This window comes from Aquarana catesbeiana, linkage group LG07 (genome assembly GCF_042186555.1).
Source record: "Aquarana catesbeiana isolate 2022-GZ linkage group LG07, ASM4218655v1, whole genome shotgun sequence".
Taxonomy (NCBI): domain Eukaryota; kingdom Metazoa; phylum Chordata; class Amphibia; order Anura; family Ranidae; genus Aquarana; species Aquarana catesbeiana.
Window position 1 is genome coordinate 4,328,284 of NC_133330.1, and position 22,653 is coordinate 4,350,936.

A 22,653-nucleotide genomic window follows, 5' to 3' on the forward strand; every position below is an offset into this window, starting at 1 on the left:
CAATGACGCGGTTCTATACCCATGTGATCGGCTGAGTCCAACCACAGCCGATCACATGTAAACAAGGTAGTGCCATTTATCGGCTCTCCTCAGCTAACACTGCCAGTGTTTGTGGTGAGGAGAGCCGATCAGCGGCATCTCCTCGCAGGGGAAACCTGTAAAGGTAATCAAGACATTGATCATCGATGCCCTGATTACAGTACAGCCCCAGCAGTGCCCATCAGTGACACCAATCATTGTCCATTAGTGATGCCAGTCACTGCTGCCTTTCAGTGCTGCCCATCAGTGCCACCTATCAGTGCACATCAGTGCCACCTATCAGTGCCACCTATCAGTGCCCACCAGTGCTGCCTATAAGTGCCTATCAGTGCACCTATCAGTGCTCATTAGTGTGGCATATTAGTGCCTCCTCATCAGTGCCACCTAATCAGTGCCCATAAGTGCCACCCCATCAGTGCCACCTATCAATGCCCACCAGTACTATCTATAGGTGCCCATCAGTGACACCAATCAGTGTCCATTAGTAATGCCAGTCACTGCTGCCTTTCAGTGCTGCCCATCAGTGCCACCTATCAGTGCCCACCAGTGCTACCTATAAGTGCCTATCAGTGCGCCTATTAGTGCTCATTAGTGTAGCATATTAGTGCCTACCAGTGCTACCTATAAGTGCCCATCAGTGTTCATTAGTGCCACCTATCAGTGCCCACCAGTGCTATCTATAAGTGCCTATCAGTGCGCATTTGTGCGGCATATTAGTGCCTCCTCATCAGTGCCACCTAATCAGTGCCCATAAGTGCCATCCCTTTAGTGCCCATCAGTGCCCATTAGTGACACCTATCAGTGCCCACCAGCACTACCTATAAGTGTGCATCAGTGCCCATCAGTGCGCCTATCAGTGCTCATTAGTGCCTCCACATCAGTGCCACCTAATCAGTGCCCTTCAGTGCCGCCTCATCAGTTCCTATAAGTGCCGCCTCATCAGCGCACATCAGTGAAGGACAAAAATGACTTATTTACAAAATGTATTGACAGAAACTAAGAAAAACTTTAAAATAAAGTTATTTTTTCATTTATTTTTTTTTTAGCAAAAAATAAAAATCCCAGCAGTGATTACATATCACCAAAATAAAGCTCTATTTGTGTGAAAAAAATGATATAAATGTCATATGGATACAGTGCTGCATGACCGCGCAATTGTCGTCCAAAGTGCGACAGCGCTGAAAGCTGTAAATTGGCCTGGGCAGGAAGGGGGAGGGGAGTGCCCGGTGGGTAAGTGGTTAATTCTACATATTTCTGTGCCCTTTAAATCCCACCATACCTAAGGGTTTTTTCACCCCCCCCCTTTTAAGAAATTGAACACTTGAGGTACAAGTTGGTGTTTCTCTCATGGACGGTGTCCTCAAGCAGACCTCAAGCCTCCAAAGATTTCTATCCAAATGTTGGCTTTCAGAATTTCCTCCTCCGAGTTGTGCCCGAAGTCTTGCAGATCTCTAGATTTGCCCAACATGCTGCCCAAAGACCAACAATCAACTTTTTTGTTTTCCACTGATTTATTTAATCATTTTCATGAACTGGCTTTTTTTTTTAATTATCATTAATAAATGTTATGAAAATATTTTTGAAGCTAAGTGAAAACAGTAAACAGAAAAACATTTACAGTAACTGTTCACTTTTGAGAAAAAAAATTCCTCGCTGGGCGATCAATCTACATTGGAAGTGGATGTAAACCCTCATATATATACCCAGTGAAGTGAACAGCCTCAGATGATACACAAATCTCCCTGAATAAGTTGTACAGGTATATCTGTGTCAGGGCTGGGCTCAGCCCTTCCTTCTCTGAGTTGGCCGCTCAGCTGTCAGCTAATTGTCAGCTCCTATCTCTCTCCACAGTTACTCAGCTGTTGATGATTTCCTGCTCGTCAGTCCTGCCTACTTAAGCCGTCCAGTCCAGAGGATCTCTGCCTTCGCCTTGGTCAACATCAGAGACATACTCCTGTTTAAAGACTTGCTTTGCTGACATCCCTTTTGGCTCCAGATCCTGCTTGCCGTTCCACTACATTGATCCCTGACTTCTGGCTTGGCTGACTATCCATTCCGGTTTCTGAATTTTGGCTATGTTTTGACTATGTTTGTTCTTTTTACTTTTATTATTAAACAAGTGTGATTTAACTGTACTTCTGTCTTGGTCTAATTTCATGGTTTCTGACAATCTGCTGTCTTCAGCTTTATATACTGCTTAGAAAGAGCTCGTCCTGATAGAATATTCTCCTCTTGATTCACCTGTGGGAGTGGATTCTTGCCATACATTGTGAGGCAGCTGATTGGAGGAAAGGCACACACCCCCTCTCCACATAGGCAGAGACTTGCAGAGATGTGCTGTGAATAGACCAGCTCTCTGCTAATCTATTTATAGCACCCACCAGGACACAAAATTCAGCCCGGTTTTATCACAGATGTTGAGGAACTTGTCAGACGTTATTATGATGATAACAAAAGAATGGAGCAGGAGAAAGCCTTAGGGCTTTGAAGAAAGATAAGAAAATACTGCAGATAGATGTGCCCAGCTCAAATTTCATGAATCGGGTTTACATCTACTTTAACATACTTTGTTGCAGACTCCTACCTTTTGTCATTCTGAAGAAATGTCTGTGTGTTTGTCTGTGTCCATGTGGTAAGTGAGTCTAATGGAAGTAGTTTCTTAATTATCATTTTGGTCATCCCTGCACAATCTGTTGGCACTTTATAAATCCTGTATAATAATAATAATCAACCAGCTGCTGCACCTACAGGGCCCTAATGAGGAAACTTGCAGGGTCTACATCCCTTTAGACATGATTTCCTATTGGGAGTATCTTAACAAAAAATGACATTTTTGTTGCAGGGGATGCCAAAAACCTGACTTGTATCTTAGTGCAGACTTCTGGGAAAATCAGTGAGCCAATCACACAAGCAGGAAATTATGTTTCTGGGGGGCATTCTGTACACAGCGCCTCCAGGTGGCCATATTACATTACATTTTACAGAAAATTACAGCGGCTGCAGTTTGAAAAGAAAAGGTCATTTTTAATAACATTCAATTATAATTTCACTTGATTTGTAATTGTATATGTCATATTATTTTTTCTTTATTTGCTATTTTTTTTTTTGGAGTTACCCTTTAAAGTGTTTTGTACTTGTCCAATAGCCAATAAAATGGAAATGAAGAAGAATGGAATTACAGTAGAGTTTTAGTCAGAAATTAATTTATTACATTTTATTGTATTTATTTAAAGATAACTTTAAACTTATTTTTTTATAAAAAGAAAGGCTCTCGGGTGACAAAGGTGTTTTAAATGACATCTTAAGAGACATTTAATGAGACTTAAAGCTTTGTTGTCTTACAACACATCAGACTGTCCTGGGGGAATGTCAGGATTTTATATCTATATAAGTCAAGAACTGAATCAAATGTTTATATGGAAGTCTGAGCATAAGGTGTGGGCACACACGTTTTCCTATTAATCATTTCTCAGAATAATAATTTTCTTTCTGTGTTTTGTTGATACATTTACACTGTAAGTGAATATGAGAAATCTCACAAAGATTATCACTCTTATTCTTGTGGGTCTATCAGACCATCCACCAACCATGAATGGACTTTTTGTGCTCTTCCTTCTGGTCTATCTGATGACTCTTATCACAAACCTCATTATATTTTTCTTGGTCATCACTGACTATCATCTACACAACCCAATGTATTTTTTTCTCAGCAATTTGGCATTTCTGGACATGTGCTATTCATCAGTGACCGCACCAAAGATGCTCTTTGACTTGGTCACCAAAAAACGATCAATAACCCTCCCTGCCTGTACAGCCCAAATCTTCTTCTTTGTCTATTTTGCTTGCTCAGAACTTGTCTTGCTCTCGGCTATGTCCTATGACCGGTACATCGCCATCTGCCACCCCCTACATTACACACAAATTATGTCCTGGAGGATGTGCGATCATTTAGCTGTTATAATTTGGGTCTTTGGGTTTATTTTTTCCTTGGTTCATACACTTTGTTTGCTCAGGTTGTCCTTCTGTGGTCCAAATTCCATCAACAGCTTCTTCTGTGACCTTCCACACTTGTTCCAGATTTCATGTACAGACCCAACAATAAACATAGTGCTCGTTTTTGCATTGAGTGGCAGTGTGGCATTAACTGCCTTTCTTTTCACATTTCTTCCATATGTTAGAATTATCAGTACAATTCTCCACATTCGTGGCAAAACTGGAAAGCTGAAAGCATTCTCTACCTGCACATCGCATCTCTTGGTGGTCTTCATCTACTATGGCTCCATCATTTTTATTTACTTGGTTCCCACTTCCACTAATATGTTTGGCATAAACAAGCTGTTTTCAGTCATATCTGCCCTCATTAACCCTTTGCTTAATCCTCTGATCTACAGCCTGAGGAACACCGACCTTAAGGCAGCATTCAGGAGGACTTTAAATCCCTGAATAATAAGCCAATCCAGAACTAGATTTAGATAGAAATAACTTTCATGCAATGCAGTTGGATGTCTCCAACTTACAAGCCAACCTCAATGCACTGTTTAATTGGGTGACTATGTGGCAAATGAGATTTAATGTTTATAAATGTAAAGTTCTGCACTTGAGGGCTAAGCATATGCATCATACATACTAGGGGGAGTACAACTGGGGGAGTCAATGGTGGAGAAGGATCTGGGTGTTTTGTTGGATCATAAGCTCAATAATAACATGCAATGCCAAGCTGCAATTTCCAAAGCGAGCAAAGTCCTTTCTTCTATAAGAGAGGAATGGACTCCAGAGAGAGAGACATCATCTGTACAAATCATTAGTAAGACCTCATCTGGAATATGCAGTTCAGTTTTGGGCTCCAGTTCTCAAAAAGGATATCGGGGAACTGGAGAAAGTGCAGAGAAGTCCAACCAAACTGATAAGAGGCCTGGAGGAGCTGAGCTATGAGGAAAGATTAGAGGAACTGAATTTATTCTCTCTTGAGAAGAGGAGATTAAGGGGGGATATGATCTCCATGTATAAATATATAAGGTGGATATGATCACCATGTATAAATACATAAGGGGGATATGATCTCCATGTATAAATACATAAGGGGGATATGATCTCCATGTATAAATACATAAGGGGGGATATGATCTCCATGTATAAATACATAAGGGGGATATGATCACCATGTATAAATACATAAGGGGGGATATGATCACCATGTATAAATACATAAGGGGGGATATGATCTCCATGTATAAATACATAAGGGGGGATATGATCTCCATGTATAAATACATAAGGGGGGATATGATCTCCATGTATAAATACATAAGGGGGGATATGATCACCATGTATAAATACATAAGGGGGGATATGATCTCCATGTATACATACATAAGGGGGGATATGATCTCCATGTATAAATACATAAGGGGGATATGATCTCCATGTATAAATACATAAGGGGGGGATATGATCTCCATGTATAAATACATAAGGGGGATATGATCTCCATGTATAAATACATAAGTGGTCCGTATAGTTAACTTGTTGTTGAGTTATTCAGTTTAAGGTCATCACAGAGGACAAAGACTCTTTACGTCTAGATGAAAAGAGACTTAATCTGCAAATATGGAAAGGCTTCTTCACAGTAAGAGCTGTGAAAATGTGGAATAGATTCCGTCAAAAGCTGTTTTTTGAAAAGGCCTGGATTCTTTCCTAAATGTACATACTAGAACTGGGTACTGACATTTATAGATAAAGTTGATCCGGGGAATTTCTGATTGCCTCTCGGGGGATCAGAAAGGAATATTTTCCCCAGCTGTAGCGAATTGGATCATGCATTTCTGTTTTTTTGCCTTCCTCTAGATTAGGGGTCTCTAAACTTTCTAAACAAAGGGCCAGCTTACTGTCCTTCAGACTTTAAGAGTCAGTAGGTGTAATGAAGGTCTCAACATCAGTGGGAAAAAAAACAATGCCCCATTGTTTGTTTCAGTGAGAATAATTGCACCCCATTATTGGTGTAAGTGGGAGGAACTGTGCCCCATCATTGATGTCATTGGGTCCCATTGTTGGTGTCAGTGGGAGGAATTGTGTCCCATTGTTGGTGTTATTGGGAGGAATTGTACCACTTTATTGGTGTCAATGGGGAGAATTATGCCCCATTGTTGGTGTGGATGAAATAATGCCCCAGGGGCCGGATAAAAGCAAGCAAAGGGCCACATCTGGCCCCCAGGCTGCAGTTTGGAGACCACTGCTTTAGATCAACTGCAGGTATAAGATTGTGTATATAGGATTATATGATTTTTTTTCCTCCCTTTTATTGGTCGAACTAGATCGGGGTAGGCAACCTGGGGCCCTCCAGCTAATGCCTATGAGGCATTGCAAGGCTGGTGGTAACAATTACTCCCAGAGGAATGATGGGGCTTGTAGTTCTGCAACAGCTGGAGGGCCTCAGGTTGCCTACCCCTGAACTAGATGGACTTGTGACTTTTTTCAATCTGACTAACTATGTAGTGTACAGGACGCCAAGGTTGGGTCCTGGATGGGTGCTATATAGCACCGATATTTGGGTTATGGTCCTTTTAAGGGTAGTGTGGAAGTATTCAGAGGGTCACCCAGGATGGGTGAGAAATTTCCGGGAATAGCCATAATCAGGAGAGGACTGACTGGCAGTTCTCTCTGGGTTAATAGAAAGATATTTGGGACCTGGAATTTTGGAAGCCCTGAAGTGATATTCGGGTGGGAAAGGGTCTACAGGGATTCCAGCACACACGGGGTTCAGAGCCTCCAGGAAACAGCTCTTAAAGACAGGAAGTAGTATTAGGTGTGGTGAGGAGTTGTGTTGAGATACCTGTTTTGGAGAGCTGTGAGCGTGCTGGAGGTTTCTAATCTAGTCAACAAGGACTGCTAGTACCTTGGGATGAAGACCCAACCATGAACTGTAGGTGTCTTTTTACTTTTTCTTTGTGCTGAAGATAAGCGGACTTTCTTTTGTATTTATAAGCTTGTGTGCTGCTGGAAGCCTTGCTTTGTTTTCCCTGCTGAAAATAAAAGCTTCTTTGTTTAATGTGAGGCATGGTGGTGGAACAACCTCCAACACTACTGCACCCTCTCCTGCATCCTTCCCGGCTGCCAGAAGAATCAAAAAAAGATAGGTAAAGTCCCTGTCCATGCCTGCTGGACCATGAGTTAGCGGTAATATGCACCTTACCGATGACCTCTCTGTCCAGCGAGGCCAAGACATTGCCTTACACACGCCTTCCATGAGAAAAAGTGGTGTTTGGATACCTGACACTGAGGAACTACACATTCCACAAACTCACGGAAGGGGGCAGAGTCTACCAACTGAAAAGGCAGCAGTTAAAGTGCTAACAATTTAGCCAAGCTAGCATTCAACCGCTGGGCATGTGGATGGCTGGAAGATAACTTATTTCGGCGGTGCAGCAGCTGGGGCAGGGAAATTTGCCTGGTACAATCTGACGTCGGTGTACCGATAGCAGATTGCCCGCAAGTACTTGGCTGTGACACACCTAATTCTACACCTTCATTCCTCTCAGTGCAGGTTTCAGAGAGGACTGAAGGTATAGTGGGGTTGGAGATCTCAGCTGATGAGGAGCAAGGAGAGGTCCGCATTGTTCTTTGGTGTGGGTCTTTTAGGTACGCTTGCCAACGAACTGCATGGCAGGTCGACATATGTCTGTTCAAGCATGTGGTGCCCAAGCGGGTGATATTTTGGGCACATGAGATACGCTTGAGACATATGTTGCAAATAGCAGTGGTGGGATCTGATGCACTCCTCTCAAAAAAGGCCCACACCAAAGAACTTTTGGAATAACGCGCAGAGACAGCAGCGCCTTGCACATGCGGAGCTCTGCGGTGTGATGCAGTCGATGTGCTGCCCTTAAGCTGGCTACTGGAGGGCATCCTGCCTCATTGGTGATGTGCCTCCTCCTCCTCCTCTCTCCTATCAGGCACCCACGTGGAGTCAGTGACCTCATCATCCCCTCCCTCCTCATCACTGGAGCAAAACCTGGCAGTATGCTGCAGCTGGGGGAACATGACTGCCAGATTGCTGTCCTTCTTGGGCACCCATCTCTCTGGGCTCATGTTACTGCCTTCCTCTAGCTGGGTACCATCATCGGAGCCTTCAAAACGCTGGGCATCCTCCTGGAGCATGTACCCAACACTGTGGTCAAACAGTTCGGGGGACTCCTCAGGAGGACATGGTGGGTCTAGGGAAGGAGTCAATGATGCCATTGAGCCGAGGGAAGAGGCTGCATTGGCAGCTGCTTTGCCAGACAAAGTACCCTGAACCTGGGTGAGAGAGGATGAGGAGGATGAGGACGGTTTGGTCATCCGCTCTACCAAGTCTTCGGCATGTTGCGGCTCAACACGGCCAGCTGCCGAAAAAAAGGACAAGCGTGTCCCACGGCCACGTGCTGATGAGGATGCACCGCAGGTGGCCTTATATAGTGTGGGGCGTGTACTAAACCCCCTGAGCCATAATTGGACAAAGCCACCCTGGCTTTGGCCAATTACGGCTCTCTGAACAGATGGCGCTGTGATTGACCAAGCATGTGGGTCATAGTGCATGCTTGGCCAATCATCAGCCAGTAATGCACTGTGATGCCGCAGTGAATTATGGGTCGTGACACGTCACTCGAATTTGGCGCGAACGGCCCATAACGTTCGCAATTCGACGAATGGTTGAACATGCGATGTTCGAGTCGAACATGGGTTCAGCTCGAACTTGTAGTTCTTCCCTAGTTTTCAGTAAAAAAAAAATGCTAATAAGTGTATATTCATTGGTTTGTGTGAAAGTTATATCGTCTACAAACTATGGGATATATACTGGAATTTACTCAGCCTATAACTTTCCGAAGGCCTATCACATACAAACCCCTCCCTAAATGATCCCTATTTGCAGGGGCGGCCCGACAATTAGAGGGGCGCCCGGGTTCTGCCCCCTCTCTCCACGCCACCCCCTATATGCAATGGATAGATTCATGCATTGCATGAATCTATCCAAGGCCTGCCGCGGCCACCCCCTATTCATGCATCCGGCCCCTTTCAGGACATCGGGAGCAAGAATTACAGAGGCGGGGTTGTTTTTTTGAAGCGCCTGATTAGAGCCATAGGCTCTAATAGGCTTCAAAATAGGGTGGGCTCGGGTTGCAGAGGATGCGTCTAGAGCGCACCCAGGTGTATTGCAACAGTGAATGCATATTCACTGTTGCAACACTGATCCTCCTCCCGGCCAATTGGGAAGCGGGTCTGATTCCCATCACCCGGTTGGCTGAAATGACAGATGATCCTTTTGGACGCCTAGGAGGAGGGGAGGAGATGCACAGCGTAAGTGAGGAGGAGAAGAGCCGCTGGCCGATGCCTGGATGCCCGATCCCTGCCGCTGCCCTGCCGCTGCTCCTCGAATGCCCGCCGCCTAGATGGGGTAAGTGCTGTTGGACCAACGGGCAGACAGCGGGGGGGTTCGTTTGTTTGCCGCCCCCAAACAAAAAACCACCAGCCGCCATTGCCTTTTTAGTAGACACCCCAAGGTATTTGCTGAAAGGCATGTTGAGTGCATGGGAGATTTTATGTTATGCCACAAGTTTTTGGAAAATGACACAAAGTTGTCACTGTAATGAGATGATTTCTCACACATGCCACAGGTATATGTGGCATATATATACATTCTGCTTCTTCTCCCGATTATAAGAATACCACATCTGCAAGAACTTTTGGGAGCCTAGCTGTGTACGGGGGCCCAAAATCAGACTTTCAAAGAGCATAATTTCCAAATTTCACTTCCTGACTACCTATCACAGTTTTTGAGGACCTGAAATGCCAGGATGGTATCAGAGGCTCTACAGGCCAGTGCTTGTAATCTTGGAGGCTGTGGTTGCATAACGCTAGGGATGAGCTTCGTGTTCGAGTCGAACCCATGTTCGACTCGAACATCGGCTGTTCGATCGTTCGCCGAATTGCGAACGTTATGGGCCGTTCGCGCTAAATTCGTGTGGCGCGTCACGGCCCATAATTCACTGCGGCATCGCAGTGCATTGCTGGCTGATGATTGGCCAAGCATGCACTATGACCCGCATGCTTGGCCAATCACAGCGCTGTCAGTAGAGAGAGCTGTAATTGGCCAAAGCCAGGGTGGCTTTGGCCAATTATGGCTCAGGGGATTTAGTACACACCCCACACTATATAAGGCCGCCTGCACGGCGGCCCTGTGTAGTGTGTGTTCCGGTGTGCTGAGAGATAGAGAGAGAGAGAGACAGTGTCATTTGATTTGAGTTAGATAGATTAGGCAGAACAGTCAGTCAGTTAGCTGCACTTACAGTGTATTGTGTATATATATGCATCCCAGGTGTTGCATATATATATATATACACTGTATTCAGTTTAGCTAGATCCGTTCCTGTTATCTTCTATCTAGACTATTTACATTTAATGCAGTGCGTCCTGCTCACAGTGTTCAGCTAGATCCGTTCCTGCTATTTACATTTAGTGCAGTGCGTCCTGCTCACAGTGTTCAGCTAGATCCGTTCCTGTTATCTTCTAGACTATTTACATTTAGTGCAGTGCGTCCTGCTCACAGTGTTCAGCTAGATCCGTTCCTGCAATTTACATTTAGTGCAGTGCGTCCTGCTCACAGTGTTCAGCTAGATCCGTTCCTGCTATTTACATTTAGTGCAGTGCGTCCTGCTCACAGTGTTCAGCTAGATCCGTTCCTGCTATTTACATTTAGTGCAGTGCGTCCTGCTCACAGTGTTCAGCTAGATCCGTTCCTGCTATTTACATTTAGTGCAGTGCGTCCTGCTCACAGTGTTCAGCTAGATCCGTTCCTGTTATCTTCTAGACTATTTACATTTAGTGCAGTGCGTCCTGCTCACAGTGTTCAGCTAGATCCGTTCCTGCTATTTACATTTAGTGCAGTGCGTCCTGCTCACAGTGTTCAGCTAGATCCGTTCCTGCTATTTACATTTAGTGCAGTGCGTCCTGCTCACAGTGTTCAGCTAGATCCGTTCCTGCTATTTACATTTAGTGCAGTGCGTCCTGCTCACAGTGTTCAGCTAGATCCGTTCCTGTTATCTTCTAGACTATTTACATTTAGTGCAGTGCGTCCTGCTCACAGTGTTCAGCTAGATCCGTTCCTGTTATCTTCCTACTGACAGGCAGGCTTGTCTGGTTACAGTATATAAAGCTACCTGAAGAAAATTACAGGTGTTCTATTTGATCCTATTAGTACCACGGTCAGGCAGCTAGACTATTTACATTTAGTACAGTGCGTCCTGCTCACAGTGTTCAGCTAGATCCGTTCCTGTTATCTTCCTACTGACAGGCAGGCTTGTCTGGTTACAGTATATAAAGCTACTTGAAGAAAATTACAGGTGTTCTATCCCAGCTTAGTGCAGCTACAGGCCATTAGTATGTCTGGAAGGCCAAGAAGGAGAGGCAGACAGTCACAAGCCAATAAGAGAGGGCAAGCAGGCTCTGTGTCTAGTGCTGGTCGTGGAGACGGTGCATCCTCATCAGCACGTGGCCATGGGACACGCTTGGCCTTTTTTTCGGCAGCTGGCCATGTTGAGCCGCAACATGCGGAAGACTTGGTCGAGTGGATGACCAAGCCGTCCTCATCCTCCTCATCCTCTCTCACCCATGCCCAGGGTGCTTTGTCTGGCAAAGCAGCGGCCTCTTCCCTCAGCTCAATGTCATCAGTGACTCCTTCCCTAGCTCCACCATGTCCTCATGAGGATTCCCTCGAACTGTTTGACCACAGTGTTGGGTACATGCTCCAGGAGGATGCCCAGCGTTTGGAAGGCTCTGATGACGATACTGAGCTCGATGAAGGCAGTAACATGAGCGCGGACAGAGGGGGTGCCCAAGAAGGACAGCAATCTGGCAGTCATGCTCCCCCTGCTGCAGCATACTGCCAGGTTTGCTCCAGTGATGAGGAGGGAGGGGATGATGAGGTCACTGACTCAACGTGGGTGCCTGATAGGAGAGAGGAGGAGGAGGAGGAGGAGGAGGAGGAGGCGGCAGCACATCACCAACGAGGCAGGATGCCCTCCAGGGGCCAGCCTAAGGGCAGCACATTGACTGCATCACACCCCAAAGCTCCACATGTGCAGGGCGCTGCAGTCTCTGCGCGTTATTCAAAAAGTTCTTTGGTGTGGGCCTTTTTTGAGACGAGTGCATCAGATCGCACCGCTGCTATTTGCAACATATGTCTCAAGCGTATCTCGCGTGGCCAAAATATCTCCCGCTTGGGTACCACATGCTTGACCAGACATATGTTGACCTGCCATGCAGTTCGTTGGCAAGCGTATCTAAAAGACCCACACCAAAGAACAAAGAGGATCTCTCCTTGCTCCTCATCAGCTGAGATTTCCAACCCCACTAGACCTTCAGTCCTCTCTGAGACCTGCAGTGAGAGGAATGAAGGTGTAGAATTAGGTGTGTCACAACCAAGTACTTGTGGGCAATCTGCTTTTGGTACACCGACGTCAGATTGTACCAGGCAAATTTCCCTGCCCCAGCTGCTGCACCGCCGAAAGAAGTTTGCTCCCAGCCATCCACATGCCCAGCGGTTGAATGCTAGCTTGGCAAAATTGCTAGCACTTCAACTGCTGCCTTTTCAGTTGGTAGACTCTGCCCCCTTCCGTGAGTTTGTGGAATGTGCGGTTCCTCAGTGGCAGGTACCCAAACGCCACTTTTTCTCACGGAAGGCGATTCCGGCTCTCTACCGGCATGTGGAAGGCAATGTCCATGCCTCGCTGGACAGGGCGGTCAGCGGTAAGGTGCATATTACCGCTGACTCATGGTCCAGCAGGCATGGACAGGGACGTTACCTAAGTTTCACGGCGCATTGGGTGACTCTGCTGGCAGCTGGGAAGGATGCAGGACAAGGTGCAGTAGTGTTGGAGGTTGTTCCGCCACCACGCCTCCAAAATGCTGATTGTGACACACCTCTCTCCTCCACCCCCTCCTCTTCTTCTTCCTCCATGGCCTCTTCCTCGGAACCAGCGGTGCTCCGTAGGCGTTCAAGGGGCTACGCAAGTACGCAGGCCAAAAGATGCCATGCGGTGCTTGAGCTGGTGTGCTTGGGGGACAGGAGCCACACTGGGGCAGAGGTTCTGTCAGCTCTGCAGGGGCAGGTTCAGAGGTGGTTGACGCCACGCCAACTTAAGGCAGGAATGGTGGTTTGCGACAATGGCACCAACCTCCTCTCTGCCCTCCGACAGGGACAAATGACCCATGTGCCCTGTTTGGCTCACGTCCTTAACTTGGTGGTGCAGCGGTTCTTGGGCAGGTACCCGGGCTTACAGGATGTCCTGAGGCAGGCCAGGAAAGTCTGTGTGCATTTCCGCCGGTCATATAATGCCAGTGCTCGGCTGACGGACCTCCAAAAGGAGTTTAACCTGCCCAAGAACCGCCTAATCTGTGACATGCCCACCAGGTGGAACTCAACGTTGGCCATGCTGCAGCGGCTGCACACGCAGCAGAGGGCCATCAATGAGTACCTGTGCGACTATGGCACCAGGACAGGGTCAGGGGAGCTTGGTTTTTTTTCCCCACGCCAGTGGGCCATGATCAGGGATGCATGCACTGTCCTGTCACCATTCGAGGAGGCCACGAGGATGGTGAGCAGTGACAGTGCATGCATCAGTGACACTGTCCCCCTTGTCCACCTGTTGGAGCACACGCTGCGTGGAATAATGGACAGGGCACTTGAGGCAGAACAGAGGCAGGAAGAGGAGGACTTCCTTAGCTCTCAAGGCCCCCTTTATCCAGACAGTGTTCCTGCGTGCCCGCCAATCACACAGGAAGAGGAGGAGGAGGAAGAGGAGGAGGAGGAAGATTGTGTCAGTATGGAGGTGGAGCCTGGCACTCAGCATCAGCAGCAGTCTTTAAGGGATCAGTCCCAAGAAACACATGGACTTGTACGTGGCTGGGAGGAGGTGGCTGCGGACCATGTCGTTCTTAGTGACCCAGAGGACTCCGGACCGAATGCCTCAGCAAACCTACGCTGCATGGCCTCCCTGATCCTGCAAAGCCTGCGTAAGGATCCTCGTATTCGTGGTATCAAGGAGAAGGACCAATACTGGCTGGCAACCCTCCTTGATCCACGTTACAAGGGTAAGGTTGCGGACCTTATCTTGCCATCGCAGAGGGAGCAGAGGATGAAACATCTTCGGGAGGCCTTGCAGAAAGGTCTGTGCAACGCGTTCCCAGAGACTGGGAGGTTACAAACTCCTGTTTCTGGACAACGTGTTGCTGAGGCTTCGGTCAGTCAAAGAAGGAGCGGTGGAGAAGGTGGCCGTCTGACCGATGCGTTCAGACAATTTTTTGGTCCGCAGCCCCAAGGTATGATCGGTTCCAGCAACCATCGCCAGCGTCTGTTTTACATGGTGCAGGAATACCTAGGGGCAAGATCAGACTTGGACACCTTTCCCACCGAAAATCCTCTGGGTTACTGGGTCTTGAGGATGGATCACTGGCCAGAGCTTGCACAGTATGCAATTGAGCTACTGGCCTGTCCTGCATCCAGCGTTCTTTCGGAACGCACATTCAGTGCTGCTGGAGGCGTGGTAACCGATCACAGGGTGCGTCTGTCCACCGACTCGGTCGATCGGCTGACCTTCATAAAAATGAATGAGTCTTGGATCACCACCAGCTACCAAGCACCTGATGCTGATGTAACCGAATAATTTTTTTTGAAATCTCAGATCCCTTCAAAGACTGCCTATGCTGATGCTGAGTGACTATCCCTGAGTAATTATCCTCTTCCTCCTCAATCATCACGCTGATAGCTTGTAAGAACATTTTTGGTTCTGGGCGCCACCACCAGTGCCTAAGGCACAATTTTTCAGCCCCTGTTTAACAGGGGCGTGTAATTACAATTTTTGATGTAATACTTTGCAGCAGGGCTCGTTCCTGCATTCCAACTAGAGTGTCTGTGAGGGGTTGCAGTGTTGTGGCACCAGCACCAGTGCCTAGGGCCCAATTTTTCTGCCCCTGTCTAACAGGGGCGTGTAATTACAATTTTTGATGCAATACTTTGCAGCAGGGCTCGTTCCTGCGTTCCAACTAGAGTGTCTGTGAGGGGTTGCAGTGTTGTGGCACCAGCACCAGTGCCTAAGGCCCAATTTTTCTGCCCCTGTCTAACAGGGGCGTGTAATTACAATTTTTGAAGCAATAATTTGCAGCAGGGCTCGTTCCTGCGTTCCAACTAGAGTGTCTGTGAGGGGTTGCAGTGTTGTGGCACCAGCACCAGTGCCTAAGGCCTAATTTTTCAGCTCCTGTTCAACAGGGGCATGTAATTACAATTCTTGATCTAATATTTCACAGCAGGGCCCTGTGAGGGCTTACAGTGTTGTGGCCACAGCAACACCTAAGGCCCAAATTTCTGCTGAGTATATAGGGCAGGACCCTACTTTCAAACATCTAACTTACAAACGACTCCTACTTGTAAACGGAAGGAGACAACAGGAAGTGAGATGAAATCTACCCCTAGGAAGGGAAATTCTCTCCTGTAAGAGTTAATATGGGAAAACAAGTTCTCCTTTCCACTGATGCTTTCCAATCCTTGTTCCACAAAAAAACCCAAATTTTCAAAAAACATTTTTCATTGGGACAAAAAAGTGAGGTGAAATCTTCTGAAGAGGAGGAAAGACAGCAAAACAAATGTCACAGGGGTGATAACCCTTCCCTATGTTTTCCAAAAAGCTTAGAAAAGATTTTTTGGCTGGAGCTAAACACGTTAAAAATGTTCAAAATTACAAACAGATTCTACTTAACAACAAACCTACAGTCCCTGTCTTGTTTGCACCGCCTGTATACTGCTGTTCAGAGTATATAGGGCCTGGTGGCCCCACACCTTTCCTTATTTTAATTTGGGTGCGGGGTTCCCCTTAATATCCATACAAGACCCAAAGGGACTGGTAATGGACTGGGGGGTACCCATGCCGTTTGTCTCACTGATTTTCATCCATATTGCCATGACCCGACATGACATTAAACCCGCAAGCAGTTTTAAATGAGATTTTTTCCTTTAAAAATGACATTTGGTGCAGGGACTGTTCTAAACATGGGAAACACGCGTCACTTTACAGGCATACTATAGACACCCCCCAGGTACGATATTTAAAGGAATATTTCACTTTTTTTTTTTTACTTTAAGCATCATTAAAATCACTGCTCCCGAAAAAACGGCCGTTTTTAAAAGTTTTTTTTGCATTGATACATGTCCCCTGGGGTAGGACCCGGGTCCCCAAACCCTTTTTAGGACAATACCATGCAAATTAGCCTTTAAAATGAGCACTTTTGATTTCGAACGTTCGAGTCCCATAGACGTCAATGGGGTTCTAACGTTCGTGCGAACTTTCGGTCCGTTCGCGGGTTCTGGTGCGAACCGAACCGGGGGGTGTTCGGCTCATCCCTACATAACGCTACCAGTGCTAGCCAGGGGCGGTGCTAGACTATATTGTGCCCTAGGCAAAACCAACTACTTGCACCCCCTCCTCAATAAAAAACTGTACACATTGCCCCCCTTTCTGCACATAATGCCCTCTCCCCTTTAACCCTACACCCCCCTTCCTGTATGACTTCCCTTCCTGTATACATTGCCCCCTTTATTTCTACACCCCCCTTCCTGTACACACTGCCCCCTTTAATGCTACTCCCCTTTTCTGCCCACACTGCCCCCCTTTAATTCTACACCCCCTTTATTCCTACCCCCCCTTCCTATACACACTGCCCCCCTTTAACTCTATACTCCCCTTCCTGTACACACCGCCCCTCTTTTATGCACCCACTGCCTCCTTTAATTTTACACCCACTTTAATCCTACACCCCCTTCCTATACACACTGCCCCCCTCTAACCCTATACCACCTTTCCTGTATACACTGCCCTCTTTAACCCTACACCCCCTTCCTATACACACTGCCCCCCTTCCAGCACACGCTGCCCTGTATAGACTATACCCCCCTGTGATGTGTGTTGCCCCCTTAATGAACTGACCTGAGCTGCCTTGCTTGACAAGCGATCAGTACATGGTTGGAGTACCTGGTCTGTCAGTCCCCGCTCAGTCCCGCCACCCGGCTCAGTGTTTCCACGGTTCCACCTGACAGCAGAGTTCTCCAACCTGCTCCTGCTCCTGCTCCGGTTCTCACACTGCAGGTCGTGATGGGAGAGGGGTTCCTCCAGGTGCGGCACGTCCTCCAGCTGCCTCTCCACCCTGCGCCTAAGAACTCCTTTGTCTCAGCTTGCAGCCTGTGTATGGTCCCCCATAGCGGACATTCTCTCTTCTCCTCCATTACACTCCTGCAGACCGGCCACACTGACATCTCCACCCCAAGCTCCATGCTGGCTGGAGATGACAGCTGCCTAGTTCGCCTAGTGGTGGCCCTGGTGCTAGCTGCCTCACCAGCTTGTGCTGCACGTCTAGTGCTCGCCACTTCACCATCAAATAGTACAGCACTGGTGTCTAAAAGACCAGGATGTACTAGGCCACTAGTGCTTGCCAGATCACCAAAAAGTAGAGCAGCGCTAGTACCTGCGCCCAACTGCATATGAGCATAATTATGCATTTCTAGCACTTCACCAACCTGGGGGGGTGAGGTACTGTATGCCTGACCTTAGCAGGGACCTCTTCTCCATCGTCTGAGATACCTGTCAGGGTGCCGCTGCTTTTTACAGGTTCGTATTTTGCCATTGCCATGTATTCTGACAGCGAGGCTTTTCCTTCACTCTCAGCTGACATACTCAGGATCCTGTAGGTTTCTTCACTACTGTACCTTTTTTGGGGACATTTTGGGCACCAAATTTACAGGTACCTAGTGTGACTATGGGGGGAAAGAAAGCTCCTGGCCGGCAACAGAGACCAGGAGTGATCTTGCTAACACTGCAGTTTTGTGTACAATGTCTCAGAGGTGACTAGACATGTGCAGAACGAAGAAATTGTTTCATTTTGTTTATTTTCAATTCATCATTTACATAAATTAGTTTAATCCGTTTAATTCAGGATTAGTATCATTTATTCGTATTCAAATCGATTCGAATTTTCAAATTCGACTTGATTCAAAAGGTTTTCAAATCAATTTAGAATAGTTTTCGAATTGAGTAGTTTTCCAATTTCCAAAGAGAATAAAATAGAACAGAAAATAAAGGAATAGAATAGAAAAAAAATAGAACTGAATAGAAAGAATAGAACAGAAAATAAAAGAATAGAATATAATGGAGTAAAACAGAACAAAATAGGATAGAAAAAAAAGAAGAGAATAGAATGGAAGAGAAAGAAGTAGAATAGAACAAAAAAAGAAAATAATTAACTAGATTATAACTGTATTCTGAAATTCAAAAAGAATAGAATAGCATATAATAGAATAGAATAGGGATGAGCCGAACACCCCCCTGTTCGGTTCGCACCAGAACATGTGAACAGGAAAAAAGTTTGTTCGAACACGCGAACACTGTTAAAGTCTATGGGACACGAACATGAATAATCAAAAGTGCTAATTTTAAAGGCTTATATGCAAGTTATTGTCATAAAAAGTGTTTGGGGACCCGGGTCCTGCCCCAGGGGACATGGATCAATGCAAAAAAAAGTTTTAAAAACGGACGTTTTTCCAGGAGCAGTGATTTTAATAATGCTTAAAGTCAAACAATAAAAGTGTAATATCCCTTTAAATTTCGTACCTGGGGGGTGTCTATAGTATGCCTGTAAAGGGGCGCATGTTTCCCGTGTTTAGAACAGTCTGACAGCAAAATGACATTTTGAAGGAAAAAACTCATTTAAAACTACCCGCGGCTATTGCATTGCCGACAATACACATTTCAGTTCATTGATAAAAACGGCATGGGAATTCCCCAAAGGGGAACACCGAACCAAAATTTAAAAAAAAAATGACGTAGGAGTCCCCCTAAATTCCATACCAGGCCCTTCAGGTCTGATATGGATTTTAAGGGGAACCCCGGCCAAAATAAAAAAAAAAAAATGACGTAGGGTTCCCCCTAAATTCCATACCAGACCCTTATCCGAGCACGCAACCTGGCAGGCCACAGGAAAAGAGGGGGGGACGAGAGTGCGGCCCCCCCTCCTAAACCGTACCAGGCCACATGCCCTCAACATTGGGAGGGTGCTTTGGGGTAGCCCCCCAAAACACCTTGTCCTCATGTTGATGAGGACAAGGGCCTCATCCCCACAACCCTGGCCGGTGGTTGTGGGGGTCTGTGGGCTGGGGGCTTATCGGAATCTGGAAGCCCCCTTTAACAAGGGGACCCCCAGATCCCGGCCCCCCCCCTGTGTGAAATGGTAAGGGGGTACTTACACCTACCATTTCACTAAAAAACTGTCAAAAATGTTAAAAATGACAAGAGACAGTTTTTGACAATTCCTTTATTTAAATGCTTCTTCTTTCTTCTATCTTCCTTCATCTTCTGGTTCTTCTGGTTCTTCTGGCTCTTCTGGTTCTTCCTCCGGCGTTCTCGTCCAGCATCTCCTCCGCGGCGTCTTCTATCTTCTTCTCCTCGGGCCGCTCCGCACCCATGGCATGGGGGGAGGCTCCCGCTCTTCTCTTCTTCTTTTCTTCTCTTCTTCTCTTCTTCATTTTCTTCTCCGGGCCGCTCCGCATCCATGCTGGCATGGAGGGAGGCTCCCGCTGTGTGACGGCGCTCCTCGTCTGACAGTTCTTAAATAACGGGGGGCGGGGCCACCTGGTGACCCCGCCCCCCTCTGACGCACGGTGACTTGACGGGACTTCCCTGTGACATCACGGGGAATGCCACAGGGAAGTCCCGTCATGTCCCGTGCGTCAGAGAGGGGCGGGGTCACCGGGTGGCCCTGCCCCCCGTTATTTAAGAACTGTCAGACGAGGAGCGCCGTCACACAGCGGGAGCCTCCCTCCATGCCAGCATGGATGCGGAGCGGCCCGGAGAAGAAAATGAAGAAGAGAAGAAGAGAAGAAAAGAAGAAGAGAAGAGCGGGAGCCTCCCCCCATGCCATGGGTGCGGAGCGCCCGAGGAGAAGAAGATAGAAGACGCCGCGGAGGAGATGCTGGACGAGAACACCGGAGGAAGAACCAGAAGAGCCAGAAGAACCAGAAGAACCAGAAGATGAAGGAAGATAGAAGAAAGAAGAAGCATTTAAATAAAGGAATTGTCAAAAACTGTCTCTTGTCATTTTTAACATTTTTGACAGTTTTTTAGTGAAATGGTAGGTGTAAGTACCCCCTTACCATTTCACACAGGGGGTGGGGCCGGGATCTGGGGGTCCCCTTGTTAAAGGGGGCTTCCAGATTCCGATAAGCCCCCCGCCCGCAGACCCCCACAACCACCGGCCAGGGTTGTGGGGATGAGGCCCTTGTCCTCATCAACATGAGGACAAGGTGTTTTGGGGGGCTACCCCAAAGCACCCTCCCAATGTTGAGGGCATGTGGCCTGGTATGGTTCAGGAGGGGGGGCCGCACTCTCGTCCCCCCCTCTTTTCCTGCGGCCTGCCAGGTTGCGTGCTCGGATAAGGGTCTGGTATGGATTTTTGGGGGGACCCCACGCCGTTTTTTTTTTTTTTTTTTTGGCGCGGGGTTCCCCTTAAAAACCATACCAGACCTAAAGGGTCTGGTATGGAATTTAGGGGGAACCCCACGCGTCATTTTTTTTTTTTAATTTTGGCCGGGGGTTCCCCTTAATATCCATATCAGACCTGAAGGGCCTGGTATGGAATTTAGGGGGACTCCTACGTCATTTTTTTTTTTTAATTTTGGTTCGGGGTCCCCCTTTGGGGAATTCCCATGCCGTTTTTATCAATGAACTGAAATGTGTATTGTCGGCAATGCAATAGCCGCGGGTAGTTTTAAATGAGCTTTTTCCTTTGAAATGTCATTTTGCTGTCAGACTGTTCTAAACACGGGAAACATGCGCCCCTTTACAGGCATACTATAGACACCCCCCCAGGTACGAAATTTAAAGGGATATTACACTTTTATTGTTTGACTTTAAGCATTATTAAAATCACTGCTCCTGAAAAAACGGCCGTTTTTAAAACTTTTTTTTGCAGTGACCCATGTCCCCTGGGGCAGGACCCAGGTCCCCAAACACTTTTTATGACAATAACTTGCATATTAGCCTTTAAAATTAGCACTTTTGATTTCTCCCATAGACTTTTAAAGGGTGTTCTGCGGCATTCGAATTTACCGCGAACACCCCTAATTGTTCGCTGTTCGGCGAACTTGCGAACAGCCAATGTTCGAGTCGAACATGAGTTCGACTCGAACTCGAAGCTCATCCCTAGAATAGAATAACCGTTTTCCAAAATCCAAATAGAATAAATTTGAATTTGAATAGAATAGAAAAGAATAGAGTAGAATAGAATATAATATAACACAATAGTATAGAAAAAAAAACGGGATAGAATAGAATGAATATAACCATCTTCCTATTCTAATATACTCTTTTCTATTCTATTCAAATTCTATTTGAATTTTGGGAAATGGTTATATTCTTTCTATTCTATTCTATTGACTTTTTAATTGTATTCTTCTATTTGTTTGTTCTATTCTTTTCTATTCTATTTTTATTATATTTTTTTCTATTCAAATTTATTCTATTTGAAATTCAAATTTCAGAAGATGGTTATATTCTTTCTATTCTGTTTTTTTTCTATACTAGTCTGCTATTTTCTATTCTATTCTTTTCTATTTTATTTGAATTTTGGGAAATGGTTATGTTATTTCTATTCTATTTTTTTTATTCTTTTCTTTTCTATTCTATTATACTCTATTCTATTCTTATGTATTCAAATTCAAATGTATTCTATTTGAAATTTTAATTTCAGAAGATGGTTATATACTTTCTATGTTTTTCTATTCTAGTTGTTTCTATTATATTCTAGTCAATTCTTTTCTTTTCTTTTCTATTCTATTTTATTCTCTTTGGAAGTTTTGAATTCAAACACTAATCAAATTAAAAAACTATTCGAATTTAAAAACAATTCATAAAGTATTCAAAAACGATTAGAATTTCAACCAAATTGTTTCCTTATTTTTGATTTGTTTAAAATTTCAGTACTATTTATTTGTTTAAATTCAGTACTATTGTAATTTGGAAATTCGGATACATCCAAATTTCTAAAAAACTAAAATTTGTCCGAACTTCAATTGTGAACAAAATGAACCGCACATGTCTAGAGGTGGCAGTGATCAGAAAAATGATGACACTGCACTTGTTGGGGGGGTCCTAAAGGTAAGTGCTACAAGATATCGAGGTAGCTGACCCTGCTAACATTACATTTTTGGGGACACTATACTATTGGGGACACTATACTGATGGGGACAATATACTATTGGGGACACTATACTATTGGGGACACTATACTGATGGGGACACTATACTGATGGGGACACTAGTGTAGTTCTGTTCGTGATCAAGATATTGATCTGTACAGATGCTGTTCTAGCAATGGCTGTGATCAGTGACAAAGCAGGGAGAGAAAACAGCCAGATCTCTTAGTAACGGGAGCACATAATACACACACTACACTTGTTAGGCACACCCTTTGATCACCCCCTAGATGTTAACTTCTTCCCAGCCAATGTCATTAGTACAGTGACAGTGTACAGTATTATATCTGATC

General features: G+C 45.9%; 1 protein-coding gene across 1 annotated transcript; it reads left to right on the forward strand.

Moving 5' to 3' along the window:
* Positions 1-3,564: 3,564 nt before the first annotated feature.
* On the forward strand, positions 3,565-4,482 carry LOC141102443 (olfactory receptor 5V1-like). Its single transcript, XM_073591394.1, has one exon. It carries the CDS (start codon positions 3,565-3,567, stop codon positions 4,480-4,482), a length of 918 nt encoding a protein of 305 aa, XP_073447495.1.
* Positions 4,483-22,653: the final 18,171 nt, after the last annotated feature.